The sequence below is a fragment of the Centropristis striata genome, chromosome 1 (assembly GCF_030273125.1).
Source record: "Centropristis striata isolate RG_2023a ecotype Rhode Island chromosome 1, C.striata_1.0, whole genome shotgun sequence".
NCBI classification, from domain to species: Eukaryota; Metazoa; Chordata; class Actinopteri; order Perciformes; family Serranidae; genus Centropristis; species Centropristis striata.
In genome coordinates, this window is record NC_081517.1 from 45,973,363 (window position 1) to 45,991,406 (window position 18,044).

The following is an 18,044-nucleotide window of genomic DNA, read 5'->3' on the forward strand; positions in this document are numbered from 1 at the left end:
TGATTCATGGCACCATTTATACCCTAAAACTTGATTCACGGTACCATTTATACCCTGAAACCTGATTCACGGTACCATTCATACCCTGAAACTTGATTCACGGTACCATTTATACCCTGAAACTTGATTCATGGTACCATTTATACCCTGAAACTTGATTCACGGTACCATTTATACCCTGAAACTTGATTCATGGTACCATTTATACCCTGAAACTTGATTCACGGTACCATTTATACCCTGAAACCTGATTCATGGTACCATTTATACCCTGAAACCTGATTCATGGTACCATTTATACCCTGAAACCTGATTCACGGTACCATTTATACCCTGAAACCTGATTCACGGTACCATTTATACCCTGAAACTTGATTCACGGTACCATTTATACCCTGAAACTTGATTCACGGTACCATTTATACCCTGAAACTTGATTCATGGTACCATTTATACCCTGAAACTTGATTCACGGTACCATTTATACCCTGAAACTTGATTCATGGCACCATTTATACCCTAAACTTGATTCACGGTACCATTTATACCCTGAAACCTGATTCACGGTACCATTCATACCCTGAAACTTGATTCACGGTACCATTTATACCCTGAAACTTGATTCATGGTACCATTTATACCCTGAAACTTGATTCACGGTACCATTTATACCCTGAAACTTGATTCACGGTACCATTTATACCCTGAAACTTGATTCACGGTACCATTTATACCCTGAAACTTGATTCACGGTACCATTTATACCCTGAAACCTGATTCATGGTACCATTTATACCCTGAAACCTGATTCATGGTACCATTTATACCCTGAAACCTGATTCATGGTACCATTTATACCCTGAAACCTGATTCACGGTACCATTTATACCCTGAAACCTGATTCACGGTACCATTTATACCTGAAACCTGATTCACGGTACCATTTATACCCTGAAACTTGATTCACGGTACCATTTATACCCTGAAACTTGATTCATGGTACCATTTATACCCTGAAACTTGATTCATGGTACCATTTATACCTGAAACTTGATTCATGGTACCATTTATACCCTGAAACTTGATTCACGGTACCATTTATACCCTAAAAATTGATTCATGGTACCATTTATACCCTGAAACTTGATTCACGGTACCATTTATACCCTAAAACTTGATTCACGGTACCATTTATACCCTGAAACTTGATTCACGGTACCATTTATACCCTAAAACTTGATTCACGGTACCATTTATACCCTAAAACTTGATTCACGGTACCATTTATACCCTGATACTTGATTCACGGTACCATTTATACCCTAAAAATTGATTCATGGTACCATTTATACCCTGATACTTGATTCATGGTACCATTTATACCCTGAAACTTGATTCACGGTACCATTTATACCCTAAAACTTGATTCACGGTACCATTTATACCCTGAAACTTGATTCATGGTACCATTTATACCCTGAAACTTGATTCATGGTACCATTTATACCCTGAAACTTGATTCACGGTACCATTTATACCCTGAAACTTGATTCACGGTACCATTTATACCCTAAAACTTGATTCACGGTACCATTTATACCCTGAAACCTGATTCACGGTACCATTTATACCCTGAAACTTGATTCACGGTACCATTTATACCCTGAAACTTGATTCACGGTACCATTTATACCCTGAAACTTGATTCACGGTACCATTTATACCCTGAAACTTGATTCATGGTACCATTTATACCCTGAAACTTGATTCACGGTACCATTTATACCCTGAAACTTGATTCATGGCACCATTTATACCCTAAAACTTGATTCACGGTACCATTTATACCCTGAAACCTGATTCACGGTACCATTCATACCCTGAAACTTGATTCACGGTACCATTTATACCCTGAAACTTGATTCACGGTACCATTTATACCCTGAAACTTGATTCATGGTACCATTTATACCCTGAAACTTGATTCACGGTACCATTTATACCCTGAAACTTGATTCACGGTACCATTTATACCCTGAAACCTGATTCACGGTACCATTTATACCCTGAAACCTGATTCATGGTACCATTTATACCCTGAAACCTGATTCACGGTACCATTTATACCCTGAAACCTGATTCACGGTACCATTTATACCCTGAAACTTGATTCACGGTACCATTTATACCCCGAAACTTGATTCACGGTACCATTTATACCCTGAAACTTGATTCATGGTACCATTTATACCCTGAAACTTGATTCACGGTACCATTTATACCCTGAAACTTGATTCATGGCACCATTTATACCCTAAAACTTGATTCACGGTACCATTTATACCCTGAAACCTGATTCACGGTACCATTCATACCCTGAAACTTGATTCACGGTACCATTTATACCCTGAAACTTGATTCATGGTACCATTTATACCCTGAAACTTGATTCACGGTACCATTTATACCCTGAAACTTGATTCATGGTACCATTTATACCCTGAAACTTGATTCACGGTACCATTTATACCCTGAAACTTGATTCACGGTACCATTTATACCCTGAAACCTGATTCACGGTACCATTCATACCCTGAAACTTGATTCACGGTACCATTTATACCCTGAAACTTGATTCATGGTACCATTTATACCCTGAAACTTGATTCACGGTACCATTTATACCCTGAAACTTGATTCATGGTACCATTTATACCCTGAAACTTGATTCACGGTACCATTTATACCCTAAAAATTGATTCATGGTACCATTTATACCCTGAAACTTGATTCACGGTACCATTTATACCCTAAAACTTGATTCATGGTACCATTTATACCCTGAAACTTGATTCACGGTACCATTTATACCCTAAAACTTGATTCATGGTACCATTTATACCCTAAAACTTGATTCACGGTACCATTTATACCCTGATACTTGATTCACGGTACCATTTATACCCTAAAAATTGATTCATGGTACCATTTATACCCTGATACTTGATTCATGGTACCATTTATACCCTGAAACTTGATTCATGGTACCATTTATACCCTAAAACTTGATTCACGGTACCATTTATACCCTGATACTTGATTCACGGGAAAAAAAAAAAAAAAAAAAAAACCCTGTTGTTTTTATGGTAAAAACCAGCAGCTGGTTGCCAGAACTTTACCGTAAGAAATACGGTGCAACTTTTTTCTTAATTAGGGATGAGGAAAAAAAACGTGCTCGTTTCAAGTATTTTAATGTTCCAAACAGTCGGGCTTTTCAATCCACAATTGCTCAAAATAAGAATATTTAGATTTATTTTAAGACATCATTGGTTTTTCCAGTGTCGAGATATTTTTACTTATTTAAAGAATTCTTACAAAGAAACATTTACTTACTGCTCTGGCAGATAATTTGACTTGTTTCAGCATGTATTTGCTTCATTCTAGTGATTTATTTCTTATTTTTTGCAGTGTGTGGATGCTTCAGTGTCCACATGGAGACAATCAGGTGAGAGACAAAAAGTTTCTTTGCTGTAAATCAATTTCAGTTTTTTGAGGCTCTATCAGGTCTTAAAGCTGTTCCTGCTACAGAAGCCCACAACTTTTAGTTTAAGTTCTGCTGTGATGAGCTCCTTTGGGGGCAGAAATGTGAAAATCTCTAACAAAAAGCAAAAAGGCCCTGAAGAGAGATCACACCTCCGACAGGACGACACATTCCTCCACCTGAATAATAGAAACGTTTTACTAATATCTAATAATCTCAGAGAGGAGCAGCAGAGAGAGAAAACTGTTCACATCATCCTGCTGTTGGAACATAGAAGTTACTGTCCAATCTGGTGGAAATCTGCCTTGTCTCCTCTTGTTCTGACTAGTTTTTTTGCTGTTTTTCTGACTAGTTTTTTCAGTTTCACTGATAATTTTTTCCTGTTTTTCTGACAATTTTTTCTTGTTTTTCTGAAAATGTTTTCCTGTTTTTCTGACAATTTTTTTCGTTCTTTCTGACTATTTTTTTCTGTTTTTCTGACTATTTTTTCCAGTTTTTCTGACTATTTTTTTCCTGTTTTTCTGACTATTTTTTCCTGTTTTTCTGACTATTTTTTCCTCTTTTTCTGACTATTTTTTCCTGTTTTCTGACAAATTTTTCCTCTTTTTCTGACTATTTTTTCCTGTTTTTCTGACTATTTTTTCCTGTTTTACTGATAATTTTTCCTGTTTTTCTGACTCATTTTTTTCAGTTTTTCCTGTTTTCCTGCTTCACACATCCATACACTGAATATTCCCTCTGCAGTGATTCACACATACAGCATGTGATGACAGAATAAATTAACAGCTGGCTAAAAGGTGCTAAAATAATAATAATAACAGCTCATACAGTTAACAGTTAATACTCAGACAGGGAATCCCACATGGTGACAATAACTACAGTCCCAACCAGTGAACTGACGGCAGCTAAATCTAAAGAGAATACAATATCAACACTATTTTAATGTATCCAGCTAATGAAGAATCTGCCTTCACAAACTACTAGAAATGAATGAAATATTAATATGGCTCATTAAGGACCGCAAGGTTAGCAACATGAATAAACACCTTAGATTAGTGCACAAAGCTACAGAGTTTCTCTTTTTCCAGAACGTCCAACAAGACATGAACGCAGCATCTACAGCTTCTTTACTACAAGGAATGATGCAACGTTCATAAACAATCATCTGCCAGTTCATAAACAATCATCTGGTACTACAACATTTTTAAAAAACAAAAAGTATAGTAACAGTTAGGGTTGCAAAATTCCAGGAATTTTCAAAGTTGGAAACTTTCCATTAGAATCAACGTGAATCTATGTGAAGAAACAGGAAGACACCGGGAACTACAAAGTTGAGGGTTTGACCCTAACAGGGAACTTAAATACAGTTTGGGAGAAATATCAATTTCCACATGATCTTGACCAAAACTATTCAGAAACTGAATTTGAATCAGTTATATTTGAATTTGAATTGCTTAACTTGAATAATTGCATTTAAAAACCTGAATTTGAATCATAAAATTTGAATTTGTATTGTTCAATTTGAACCGGCCCCCGCGTCTCGTTAAGAAGAGGCTCCGGCCCCCACGGCTCGTTAAGAAGAGCCTTCGGCCCCCGCAGCTCGTTAAGAAGAGCCTCCGGCCCCCGCAGCTCGTTAAGAAGAGCCTCGGGCCCCCGCAGCTCGTTAAGAAGAGCCTCCGGCCCCCACGGCTCGTTAAGAAGAGCCTCCGGCCCCCGCAGCTCGTTAAGAAGAGCCTCGGGCCCCTGCAGCTCGTTAAGAAGAGCCTCCGGCCCCCGCAGCTCATTAAGAAGAGCCTCTGGCCCCCGCAGCTCATTAAGAAGAGCCTCTGGCCCCCGCAGCTCATTAAGAAGAGCCTCCGGCCCCCGTGGCTCGTTAAGAAGAGCCTCCGGCCCCCGCGGCTCGTTAAGAAGAGCCTCCGGCCCCGCGGCTCGTTAAGAAGAGTAAGAACGAGTCTCCACAAGTCTCTAATAACACCAGAAAAAGTCTCTGGATTTGTCTCCAGTCGCTTTCTTGAAAAATAGTCTCTAAGGGGGTCTGAAAAGTTTGTAAATATAACAACAAAGTTGCTAAGTTGCCAACACTGCTTCACCGGCTTTTACAAATGTTGCGTGTTGTTGTGGCGTCCAGTACTACGTCACATCCTGCTTAGCGTTCTAGCCAATCAGCAACCAGGCTGTTTTCAGGGGAGAAACACGGCCCCGCCCCCTGGTGGTTGGTGGACTACTGGTGTAGAAAGTGTTGATTAGATATGCAGGAGAGACGCATTTTAAAATGGAAATATCACAGACCATCAGGTTAATTTAATCGTGGCGGCCAAAATAGTGATCACGATTAACTCTGTAGTTTTGTTCTATTTCCTCCATGTCTGACTCCTTCCATTCTGCCTGTATTCACCACTTAAAACATGTTTAAATGCCATGTTGGTATATTTTTTCACCTATATGGTCATTTTGTGTCTTTTTTTGTGTCTTTTTAGTCATTTTGTCTCTTATAACATATAAGAGGGCTCCATCCAGTTCTATCATTTGATACTAAATCTATTTGAGCTTGTCTCCAGTTTTACTTGGTATATCATCATCAAACTGAAACTGGCCTCATGGAGTTTACAGCCAGAACTTTAGAGGTAAATGTACAGTAGGGCTCCAAGCTGCTTTGTTTTCTAGTCTGGATGGTTTGGAGCTTTTTAGAGGGTTAACATGTGATTAATTGTGCAGCCCTATCAACACTCAGTCCTGTTCTGAGATAAATGAAGAGATGTGGTGTTTCCCAGCTGTAGCTGTGAGTGTGATGGTGTTTCTGCAGCAGAGTTAGAGCAGATGAGGGTTCAGGCCTGCAGAAAGCTGCTGCAGCTCTGCACACTCAGCACTCCGCCTCTCTTCCTGCCTGTCTCCGTCTCTTTGTAGAGGCTGATCAAAGAGTGGAGGCGCTCAGAGGATTCACCTCGTCAGGGAGCTTCCTAGTGGATGAACACGGACATCCCATTATGTTTCCCAGTGGGGAAGCTGTGGGATGAGAGGGAGCAACACCCTGGTGAGGTGCTGGGAGGGAGCAGCTGGGTGAGAGCTGCTGCTGCTCCTTTCATTCTGGACACGTTTGAATAAAAACTTTGCAGAGGGAGAGCGAATGATGACTGAGTTTTGGGAGCATGTGAGTGTGCAGCTTTGATGGGTAATGAGGAAGGTAGGACGGACCTCGGCCTGTTATTTCAGATGAGAATCACAGGATCAAAGGCTTCTCTCTGCTCACCGCTGCCTCTCTCTGAGTCGGTTTAACCTCCGAGTCCTCGGTTCACCTCGTCCCTCCACACCCCAAACCAACAAAGGATCCTAAACTCTCAGGCCCCGTCTACACCAGCACGCCTGCAGGTAAAAAACACTAATATTTAATGTGAAGTGCCTTTCGTTTAGACGGCGACGGTGTTTTTGGGGCTTAAAAAGGCAAAAATGTGAAACCAGCTTCCAGAGTGTAAAACTGTAACGGTAAATGGACCTGCTTTTAAATAGCGCTTTTCTAGTCGATTTGCGACCACTCAAAGCTCTTTACACTACAGACTGACTCATTCACCCGTTCACTCACACATTCATCCTGGTGGCAGAGGCTACCCTAAACCACCTGCCACCAGCAGGAATTCATTCACACACCGATGAACATGTAGGCTGCAATGGTCAGGGATTGAACCACCAACCCTCCGATCACTGCCGTATGCAGCAGATTTCCTCCTGAAAACGCTCGTCTAAACGCAGAATAAACAGTAAGACGCCACTTTAACGTCTTCTGTTCAGACCGTCACCATGTAAACGGAGCCTCAGTCTCGTCTTTCCAGTCAAACCTGATTCATGCAGCTCCAGGATGCAGAAACAGTTTAATTAAATTGGTGAACACATTTAAATGCATGATAAAAACTGCAGGTTTCTGGCCTCAGCTGCATGGAATGACATAAAGACTCATGGAAACCCAGAGAACCAATCTTTGTTCAGATATATTTGAGGTCAGAGGTCAAGGATCCTGATATAAAACAGGCCATGTCCAGTATTATTTCATTCATGTTTCATGTTCAGTGGGTTCCTGAGATGTGGTTCAGGTCTAGTTTCTATGGAACCAGTACCTGAGTGTATCTGGGCCCCCGGGGGTTGAAGTTATTAAGACCTGTGTTATGTAGACGGCTCCATGTTGGTAACGGATGAGTTTAATTTCACAGGTTTGATTTAAAGTGTTCCATCGTCCCTCTGCTCCCGCTGCGCTGCAGCTAATCACGCAGCAAGAACAAATTAGTTTCTGGCAACTTCTGAAACAATCTTCAGCTTTGTGACGGTCGCAGCGTGTTTATCCTCCTCGACAATAAATTTGCTTAATTTAAAGCAGCAAATTAGACGAGAATGATGAAGGCTTTCTGTCAACAAACGTGGCTTTACTGGAGGATTTGGGAGATTCCTCTCTGAGTCACTTGCTGTGGCTTTAAGCCTATTTAAAGCTTGTGTAAATCACACACAGCAACACGTGTACGCTGTGTTTTATCACTTACCTCATTCTCTGGTTCATGGATCTGCAGCTAAGAAGTGAGTGCGAAGGTATTCTCTGGAGCGACAGTCAGCCTGTGAAGAGGAGGAGGAGGAGGAGGAAGATGGAGGGAGCCAGAGAGAGAAAGAAGAGAGGAGAGAGATTTTATATTTAACAAGATGTCACAAACTGTTTCATCAGAGGTGAACACTTACACTCAACGTGTTCCTCTGAAGTCGGAAATTAAAATTAAATGCCGTGGCGTCGACTGAACACAGAACGAGCCGCGCTCTTCTGTTTGCTGACAAATCTGACAAACAACTTAAATCTCAGTGAGACTCGCGGTTTGTTTGTACAAATGTTAGTGAGGAAGCTTCCAAACATCATCAGGATGTTACAGAGTGTTCTCACGTCCCAACATCCACACACTCTTTTCATCAACTTCTCTGAGGATCCACACGAGGAAAATATGGGTTTATTATGAAAGTGTTGCTGTTCCATCAGAAGATGGTTCAGAACAAACTAAGAACTGGTTCTTTGAAGACATGAAGCTCAGGAGAGACAGAAAACAGCGTTTAGGGGTCCGCTAGCCTGGTTTACCCATGATGCCTTTGGTTTATGGTGCTCATGTCTGATTCTTAGCCTTGCTGTTGGTATCCAATCACAGAACGGGAGGGACGGAGGGACGATGACTACTATTGGACAGATGGAAGCTTGTAGTTTTGTAGTTTTTTTTACAGATCCAACATGGCTGCAGCAGACACCAAGCTCTCTTTGGATCTAGCTGTAGACAGAGTTCTAGATAGTTTAGAGACAAAGTTTATTCTAAAACAAGGACAACGTTTGGTTTTACACTCCTTTATCACCAAAAAGAAGGAGGTTTTAGTCTCGCTGAGAAACAGGATTTAATCTACCAACTAGCCCTGTTAGCGGCTAAGCTAACGGGGTTCAGCCAGACCCCGGATGTTGTGGGGATTGTCCTTGAAACGACTGGCTAAGAGCTACATACAGACGCTGATGATAGACATTCGTAGCGGCTAATAAACGTCTCTGGAGGATTGTAAACCACGCCTCCTCTATGGAAAAATTAATAGGTGGTCTCCAGACTATATTTGTGATAAAGTCAAAACAAAATTGAGCGTGCAAGGCAGCATGGGTTTATGCACAGTTTATGTTTTCCTTTATTCATTTTTAAATAAAATCCCTTTTTGTGTCACTACTCTTCTAATGCACAACATGGGTCAAACATGACCCATGCAAGCTACTTAGCCAAGTAGTTAGCTGTGTAATAAAACAAAACCTTTTATCTTCATAAAGTATGAGAGGCAAAATGTAAATAATGATCTGTTGTTATCAAAAACAATATATTTAAAGAATACTTGGAATATTCAATCATAAAATAAGTTGATATCAAAAGATAGAGCACAGAAACACACAGCAACCATTAAATAACATGAAGGGAATGAATGAGGGTCATTTTAGACCATTTTGTGCATTAGAAGGCGTTAAAATATGTTGAACATCAAAGGGTTAACTTCTAGATAGTTTAGAGACAAAGTTTATTCTAAAACAAGGACAACGTTTGGCTTTACACTTCTTTATAACCACCAAGAAGGATGTTTTAGCCTTGCTGGGAAACAGGATTTAATCTACCAACTAGCCCTGTTAGCGGCTAAGCTAACGGGGTTTAGCCAGACCCCGGATGTTGTCGTCGTCTCGCTGTATAACTGATACGATTGGCTAAGAACTACCTACAGACACTTATGATAGACATCAAACAACCTCTTCACTTATAACTTCCTGTAACTGAACTGCAACAGATCAGAAATCATCTCCAACGTCTCCTGGTGTATATTCAACATGAATTCAACTTAAAGAAGAGAGGCCAGTATTTATGGAGTTATAAATGATTGTTATGTTACATGTTTTATGTCTCTTGGACCAGGTTATGAACTAATGATCCTATTGAACATGTTATTGCTCTGACTGGTGTTTTTGGTAGATTGATAAATAAATCAAATGAAATCAGCTGTTAGAAGGAAACACTCTGCTGCTATTAATCTATTCATCCTCACAACGGACAAAACTTGAAAGAAATACGGCTCAGTGTGATTACTTCTGCCCAATTTATGTCATCTTCTTATCAACAGCATCACACACACACACACACACACACACACACACACACGCACACACACACACACACACACCAGCTTCAGATCAATGCTTTGATTCAGTGAAGCTGTTTGAATTCATCAACCTGCTAAATTCTCTGATCAAACTGCTGCACTGAGTGTGTGTTTGTGTGTGTGTGTGTGTGTGTGTGTGTGTGTGTGTGTTTGTGTGTGTGTGTGTGTGTGTGTGTGTGTCACTGATGAAGTCGTTATGTCAGTTAAACCTCATAAAAATCAACACAAACACACAATTGTATACAAGATCATACAAAATCACATTTGTAATAACACAAATTATAAAAATTTCCACCAATGTAATTATAATACAACTTTATATGGTTGTTTATTAGCTGTCGGGACCAGTGGCCCTTATAAAACAGGAAATAAACACTAATAATAATAAATAGTTTCATTGCTTTTTAAAAAACGATTTAAAAAAACAGTAAATAAAAACACACCATAAAACACTAAAACAAGAGAGAGTCTCATGCTGGCTGAAAGCCAAGGAATAAAAATAGGACTTAATCTTATTCCATATCACATTTAATAATATATGGATATATTTTTTATATTGGTATATCGCCCAGCCCTAACTTCTCCATCTAAAGTGTGTGTGGTGTTTAAAGGTGTCCAGAATGAGTGACAGACCTGAAGCTAACCTGCTGGACTGGTTCCTGAACACAACACTGATAACTAGAAGCTCCAGCTGGAGAAATGTTGGAAACCCAAAACAGAGCAGAACAGAACAGCAGGTTTAAAAGTGCTTATTTACAGAGTGTCAAAAAGAAAAATTATGCTCGGGGCCCCAAAGCTGCTTGAGCAGGACTTTCATTTAGACACAACCACACGCAGAGAAAACAGACAGAAACACTGGTTCCTCTGCTGCTGGAGACTAAAAACCAGAGAAACAAAGACTCTGTTGCTGCAGGACTCAGATACAAAGACTCTGTTGCTGCAGGACTCAGAAACAAAGACTCTGATGCTCCAGGACTCAGATACAAAGACTCTGTTGCTCCAGGACTCAGATACAAAGACTCTGTTGCTGCAGGACTCAGATACAAAGACTCTGTTGCTGCAGGACTCAGAAACAAAGACTCTGTTGCTCCAGGACTCAGAAACAAAGACTCTGTTGCTCCAGGACTCAGAAACAAAGACTCTGTTGCTGCAGGACTCAGAAACAAAGACTCTCTCTGTTGCTGCAGGACTCAGAAACAAAGACTCTGTTGCTCCAGGACTCAGAAACAAAGACTCTCTCTGTTGCTGCAGGACTCAGAAACAAAGACTCTGTTGCTCCAGGACTCAGAAACAAAGACTCTGTTGCTGCAGGACTCAGAAACAAAGACTCTGTTGCTGCAGGACTCAGAAACAAAGACTCTGTTGCTGCAGGACTCAGAAACAAAGACTCTGTTGCTCCAGGACTCAGAAAAAAACTCAGGCCCTGTTTACACGAGGACGCTTGCGGGTAAAAACGACTAAATATTTTATGGGAAGTGCCTTTTATTTAGGGCATGGGTCTCAAACTGGCGGCCCGCGGGCCAATTGTGGCCCTCGTGACGATAACCCCCAACCAGACCAACAAGTTCTCCAACATGAAGGCAGAAGAGGTCGTGTGTCAGTATTTTGAGACTGTTTTTGAAGTTAGGGGCTTCAGATTGAAGTGTAAATGTCCCCTGAGATTTAAGGGGCCCGGCTCAATGAAAAGTTCCCCAAAACAGCCAAAGTTTCTCTGATCTACACTGTAAAAATGTCCCGTTGTTTTTACAGAAATAAACTGTCAGCTGTGGTTACCAGAATATTTCAGTAAAAAATATAGAACCTATGTCAACATCTTTACAGAACAACTCGTACATTTTACATCCTAAAACTGTAGTAATTAAAAATATATACATTTTAAAGTTGTAGATTATAGCGTCCTTTACTGCTAATTTAACAGGATGATGCTGCTTTTATACTCATTCATTATGCAACATTTACATGCAGATTTTGCTGTGCATTGAATACCAGTAAATTAACATTTAGTTATTATTCATTGTACACTGAATACCAGTAAAATGTGCAAGTTGTTCTGTAAAGTTGTTTACATTTGTACTGTATTTTTACAGAATTATTCTGGGAACCACAACTGACAGTTTTCTGTAAAAGCAACAGAAGTTTTTTTACAGTGTACTGTAGTTTAACATTTTTGCATCCATCCACTGAAAATGAATGACCAACATTAATGGCCGTGAATAGATTTTTATTCCTTTAGCTTTATTTGTCAGAATGTAAAAACAGTAAAACAATAAAATGGTAATGAAAACTCAGTCCAAAAACAGAGTTAAAAAAGGGTAAAAAAAAAAAAAAAAAAAGTAGAAAAGCCAAGGCTAGCTGGGAGAATAAAAAGGTTTTTAATAATGTTTTAAACAGACTGAGCAGCTCTGACCTGGAGAGGTCGGCTGTCATAGAATAATGATTATTAATTAATAACTACTTAATAATGTCAAATTCAGTTATTAATATGTTACTTATTTGCATGCTAATAAGCAACTAATTCATGTTGAATATGTGTTCCCTGATATAAAGTGTTACCAGAAAATGAAAGATGAACCAGTTTAAAATGACTGAAATGCTGCTAACGTCCCTGTTAGTTCTCTTTGAATCCAGACTGTGAAGCAGCTAGAACGCCACATTGATGAACACAACACAACACAACACAACAACACAACACAACAAGACAACACAACACAACACAACAACACAACGTGTCTAGTGGAAGTGGAGGAGAACAGACAAGTCTGAGAGGGAAAAGAGAGAAAGAGAAGCATAAAACCGTCACGTCGTACATCTGACGGCTGAATCAGGCTGCAGACTGACAGCGGTGCCGCTCTGCAGCAGCTGGACCAGCCGGAGGAGGCTGAAGGTTTCTACAGAGAGGATGTGAGTGATTTACAGGCCCGGAGGCTGTCTAAATGTTAATATATGGCTGCTTCAGCCACTGGACTCTGAGCTCCACAGAGACGAGAGAGAGGGAGAAGCTCTCTGCAGGAGAAAGTTTAATGATAAGAGTGATAAAAAGGATTTAGTGTGAACACAGGAAGTGATGGGCGGTGGATTCCAGGGAGAAGGGGAATTATAAAAGTGATTTGGAAGAGGAAGAAGGGATTTAGAGGAGAGGAAGGAGCAGAGCAGGGCTGCATAGCTGCAGGGCTTAAAGGGCTTCGGGGGGCTGGATGACAAAGACCTGCCTCAGGCCAGAACCACAAACACCTCCATGTGACCTGAATGGAGCAGCAGAGCACACCTGTTCACCTGGAGCCACCGAGCCAGGGAGCCAGGGAGCCAGGGAGCCAGGGACCGGGTCCAGAGGAACCGGGTCCAGAGGAACCGGATCCAGAGGAACCGGGTCCAGAGGAACTGTCCCTTTAATGATCAGACAGTCCAGGCTTCTCTTTGCTCTGCAGCAACACATCTGTCACAGTGTTTTTTCAGGTTTTTTCACCAGTTTTCCCTCCGTTCTGTCTTTGTCGGGTTCTCACAGAGTGATAATTTATGGTGCTCTAAACCAAAGTGGAAATTATTTCTTTATTGCATTATTTCCAAGGTTTGTTTGGGTTCACACTGCCTAATTAGCTCCAGCTATTAAAATGTGGGATTCTTTCTCACTGATGTGTCCTCTGGTTTTAAAGTTTCATTTTTGGGGAAATAGACTAAAGTTGGAAGAGAAGCTGGATGCCAGTCTGAGTGAGTCTTTTCCCTGAATCTGAAGCTGGAACCAGAAGCCTGTTAGCTTAGCTACAATGGTGGAAAGCTAAGTACATTTACTCAAGTACTGCACTTAAGTACAATTTTGAGGTACTTGTACTTGAGTATTTCCATTTTATGCAACTTTATACTTCTACGTCACTACATTTAGAGGCAAATATTGAACTTTTTACTCCACTACATTTATCTGACAGCTTTACTTACTTTACAGGTCGAGATTTAACATAAAAAAACATGATCAGTTTAAAGTGCTTAGACTTTTTAAAAAATTAAACCATATAACAAATTATTGAAACTCAGCCTGAAATCAAACTTCCTTCCACGCCCTCCATCGAGAAGGATTTCTCCCCTTTTCCAACTGGACTGTGAGTAATGAACTGGGCTTAGATAAGAAATCAGCAAGGACTGTAAGTACAAAGGATTTGACCTGTAATTAATGATACATTTCAAGGCAAATATTGAACTTTTTACTCCACTACATTTATCTGACATCTTTACTTACTTTACAGGTCGAGATTTAACACAAAACATGATACATTTAAAATGATTAGACATTTTATTAAATGAAACCAGATAACAGAATATTTAGTAGTTAAAATGAGCCCTGTCTTGAGAATATAAACCACTGCTTACATTATTGCATCAATAATAATAATAATATAATATAATAATAATAATAAATTAAACAATGTGAGTGGGTTCATTCTGCATAACGAGTACTTTTACTTTTGATACTTTAAGTACATTTTGGTGCTGATACTTTTGTACTTTTACTTCAATAAGTTTTGAATGCAGGACTTTTACTGTAGTGGAGTCATTTCACAGTGTGTATTAGTACTTTTACTGCAGTAAAGGACCTGAATACTTCTTCCACCACTGCTAGCTTAGCTTAGCATAAAGACTACACACAGTGGAAACAGCTAACAACAGGTCACTGATGAACTCCCCGAGATAATGTGCTGCTGGCCTCATTTACCAGACGGATAAAACAGAAACAGATAAAACAGAAACAGATAAAACAGAAACAGATAAAACAGCGTTTCTAATCTTCTCATCCACTGTAACTGTCTGTTAGAAAGTGTAAAGGTTCATCTTAACTGCATTGTGTTGGTTAGTAACGAACAGTGCTCTGAACATGATAGATGATAAAATAAATTAAAGCTGCCGCTCCTCTCCCACAGGACAATAATACAAACAGGGAAACTTGTAGTAAAATATGCAAGAAGGGCAATAAACTCCTCCAGGAGAGACTGGGGACGGTCTGCCTCTTCTGCATCGATTTATGGTTTTATTTATTTATGGTTTTATTTAGCGCTACATCACAATTCAAGATATAACTAAATGTAATGTAGGAAGGCTTTTGGGCATTCTGCGTTGCTTTAAATATGTATTCTACTGTATTTACCATTTACAAGGTTCACCTGAATGCACCAGAAATAAAACTCCAAACAAAAGAAAGTCAAACTTTATGTTGTTGGCATCATTAACTGATGCTTTTCTCACGCTACTGTTTGTTTTTTATGACTAGCTAGATGTTAGCTCGACTTCACTTTTTATTCCTGGTTTATTCAAGTGTTTCCAGGAGGAAACCTGCTGATACGGTGATTTAAAGTGTGTGAATGTGATTGGGTATGCAGCCAGGCGGCATCACTTAAAGCCATAAGAGCATCTTTGGGCATGCAGAAGTTTTCACGCCACACATTTTCATCAGCTACTCCTTCCACAAAGTTCTCCTCCATCACTAGATCTCCCAGGTCTCGTTCACAGCCGTCTGGCTCCTCCCACCAATCGCTGCATCCAGAATGTGATGGAGGTAATTCCAGATCCTTCTCTGTTCACTAATACTATCTGTACATATCCTGGACATTTGGTGGAAAGACTCCTGTAAGTTTATTAGAGCTGCCAGAGCAGCTTGAAGGTCCCACCATGGAAATAATCCCACGTTTCTTTATTTCCTGTCCTGGAGCATGTATGTGACGTAAACACATACGTGACGTGAGCAGATCAGATCAGAGTTTTGTGTCTTGTCAGTGTAGACGACACGCTACGGAGGAGAGGATCTGAATTTACACTCTGGAGGCACATTTTAACGTTTTTAAGCCCCAAAAACACTGTCAATGTTTAGTCGTTTTTACCTGCAAGCGTCCTGCTGTAAACGAGGCCTTAATTTGCTCAATATCTTCTGTGGATGGGACTTTATGACTTTGTGACGGGGCAGTTAGTGATGCCCAGTTCATGGTGTCTCAGCGGCTCTACTCCACTCTTTTACTCTTTGACTCTTTGTAAATTGGCCCCTGAATGTGTAAATAAACTATTTACTTGCACATTTGCCAGCCTGATGAGCTGCTGCCTGTGTTGTTTCCAGACTCCTCTGCTCTCTACAGGTGGCAGGAAAATCAATGACTGCAGCTTTAAAAGAAGCATTTGTTGATGCCCAGTGGAGGAAGTGGAGGCTGGGGCCCGGGGCCCCGGGGCTATCAGGACTGAAATGGTTCTTAATGTTGTCTACAGACTCCAGAACCGGCCTTTAACTATGATGTGAAAGTGCTGCTGTCTTCATCTTTGTTAATGATAACCAAACAGAAGCTCATAATGACTCACAAATTTATTCCTGTAACGGTCGAAACACAAAACTCAGCAGTGGAAGAACCCAACAGGAGAGGAGGAGCTCCATGTGACCAGAAACAAGCTGCTGGTTCCCAAGTCTTCCCTCTCACACTAGTTCATTATTATTATTATTCATTACTGGAATAGAAGAGCAGAGACAAGGTGGAGACAGTGGTGGTGTCACGTCCCTGTAAGGATGATTCTCCATAGTTACACTGCAAAAAACATGAAGTTTACCAAGTATTTTCTTCTTCCATCTAGCAATAGTATCTTAATTATCTTATTTTGAGTATAATTTACCTACTGACCATAGCTTTATGTGCTTATTTTAAGAAAATGTGTCTAATGTGTAACAAAATGAGTGAGTAACCCCTCTTCAGAGGGTGAGTAACCCCTCTTCACAGGGTAAGTAACCTCTCTTCACAGGGTGAATAACCCCTCTTCACAGGGTGAGTAACCCCTCTACACAGGGTGAATAACCCCTCTTCACAGGGTGAATAACCCCTCTACACAGGGTGAATAGCCCCTCTACACAGGGTGAGTAACCCCTCTACACAGGGTGAGTAACCCCTCTTCACAGGGTGAGTAACCCCTCTACACAGGGTGAGTAACCCCTCTACACAGGGTGAGTAACCCCTCTACACAGGGTGAATAACCCCTCTTCACAGGGTGAGTAACCCCTCTTCACAGGGTGAGTAACCCCTCTTCACAGGGATTTCAGTCTTGTGTAAAGACTTGTTTTTAGGATTGACATTGTGAGCTTTTTCATCTTTTCAATCTCTTCAACTGTTGAATATGGTGAGTTTTTACCTAAAATATTGGCTCCAGTTGAGAGTTTTAGTTGCATGGAGTTTAAATGTTATTTCAAAAGTATTTTCTACCACCAGTATCTACCCACAGATACTGGAATGAGGAAAAAACGTGCTCGTTTCAAGTATTTCTGGCTTATTTTAATGTTACTACAGTCGGGCTTTTCAAGCCATGATTGCTCAAAATAAGTATTTTTGTATTTATTTTAAGACATCATTGTTTCTCCAGTGTCTAGATATTTTTACTTGTTTAAAGAATTCTTACAAAGAAACATTTACTTACTGCACTGGCAGATAATTTGACTCGTTTCTAGCATGTATTTGCTTAATTCTAGTTATTAATTTCTTATTATTTTGTCAGTTGGTTTTTGCAGTGTGTGAGCAGAAACAAGCTGCTAAAGTTCCCAAGTCTTCCCTCTCACACTAGTTCACAGGCAAACTCTGTAACTGTGGCAGACACAGAAAAGTGAGACATTATTATTATTCATTACTGGAATAGAAGAGCAGAGACACGGTGGAGACAGTGGTGGTGTCACGTCCCTGTAAGGATGATTCTCCGTAGTTAGAAAGTCTCAGCGTCCTCAGAGACGCTTTGTGTTGCATCGACAGTGTGTGTGTGTGTGTGTGTGTGTGTGTGTGTGCACGTGTCTGTTGGCTGCAAAAAGGTCTGAAAC

At 40.3% G+C, this 18,044-nt stretch overlaps 1 protein-coding gene across 1 annotated transcript in view; it reads right to left on the minus strand.

The window, feature by feature from the left end:
* LOC131979927 (endonuclease V-like) overlaps positions 1–18,044 on the minus strand; it is a 105,124-nt gene that overhangs the window by 41,516 nt on the left and 45,564 nt on the right. Inside the window, 1 exon segment of the mRNA XM_059344008.1 lies at positions 8,065–8,138. Coding sequence (XP_059199991.1) covers positions 8,078–8,138 — 61 coding nt within the window. The 3' untranslated portion in view covers positions 8,065–8,077.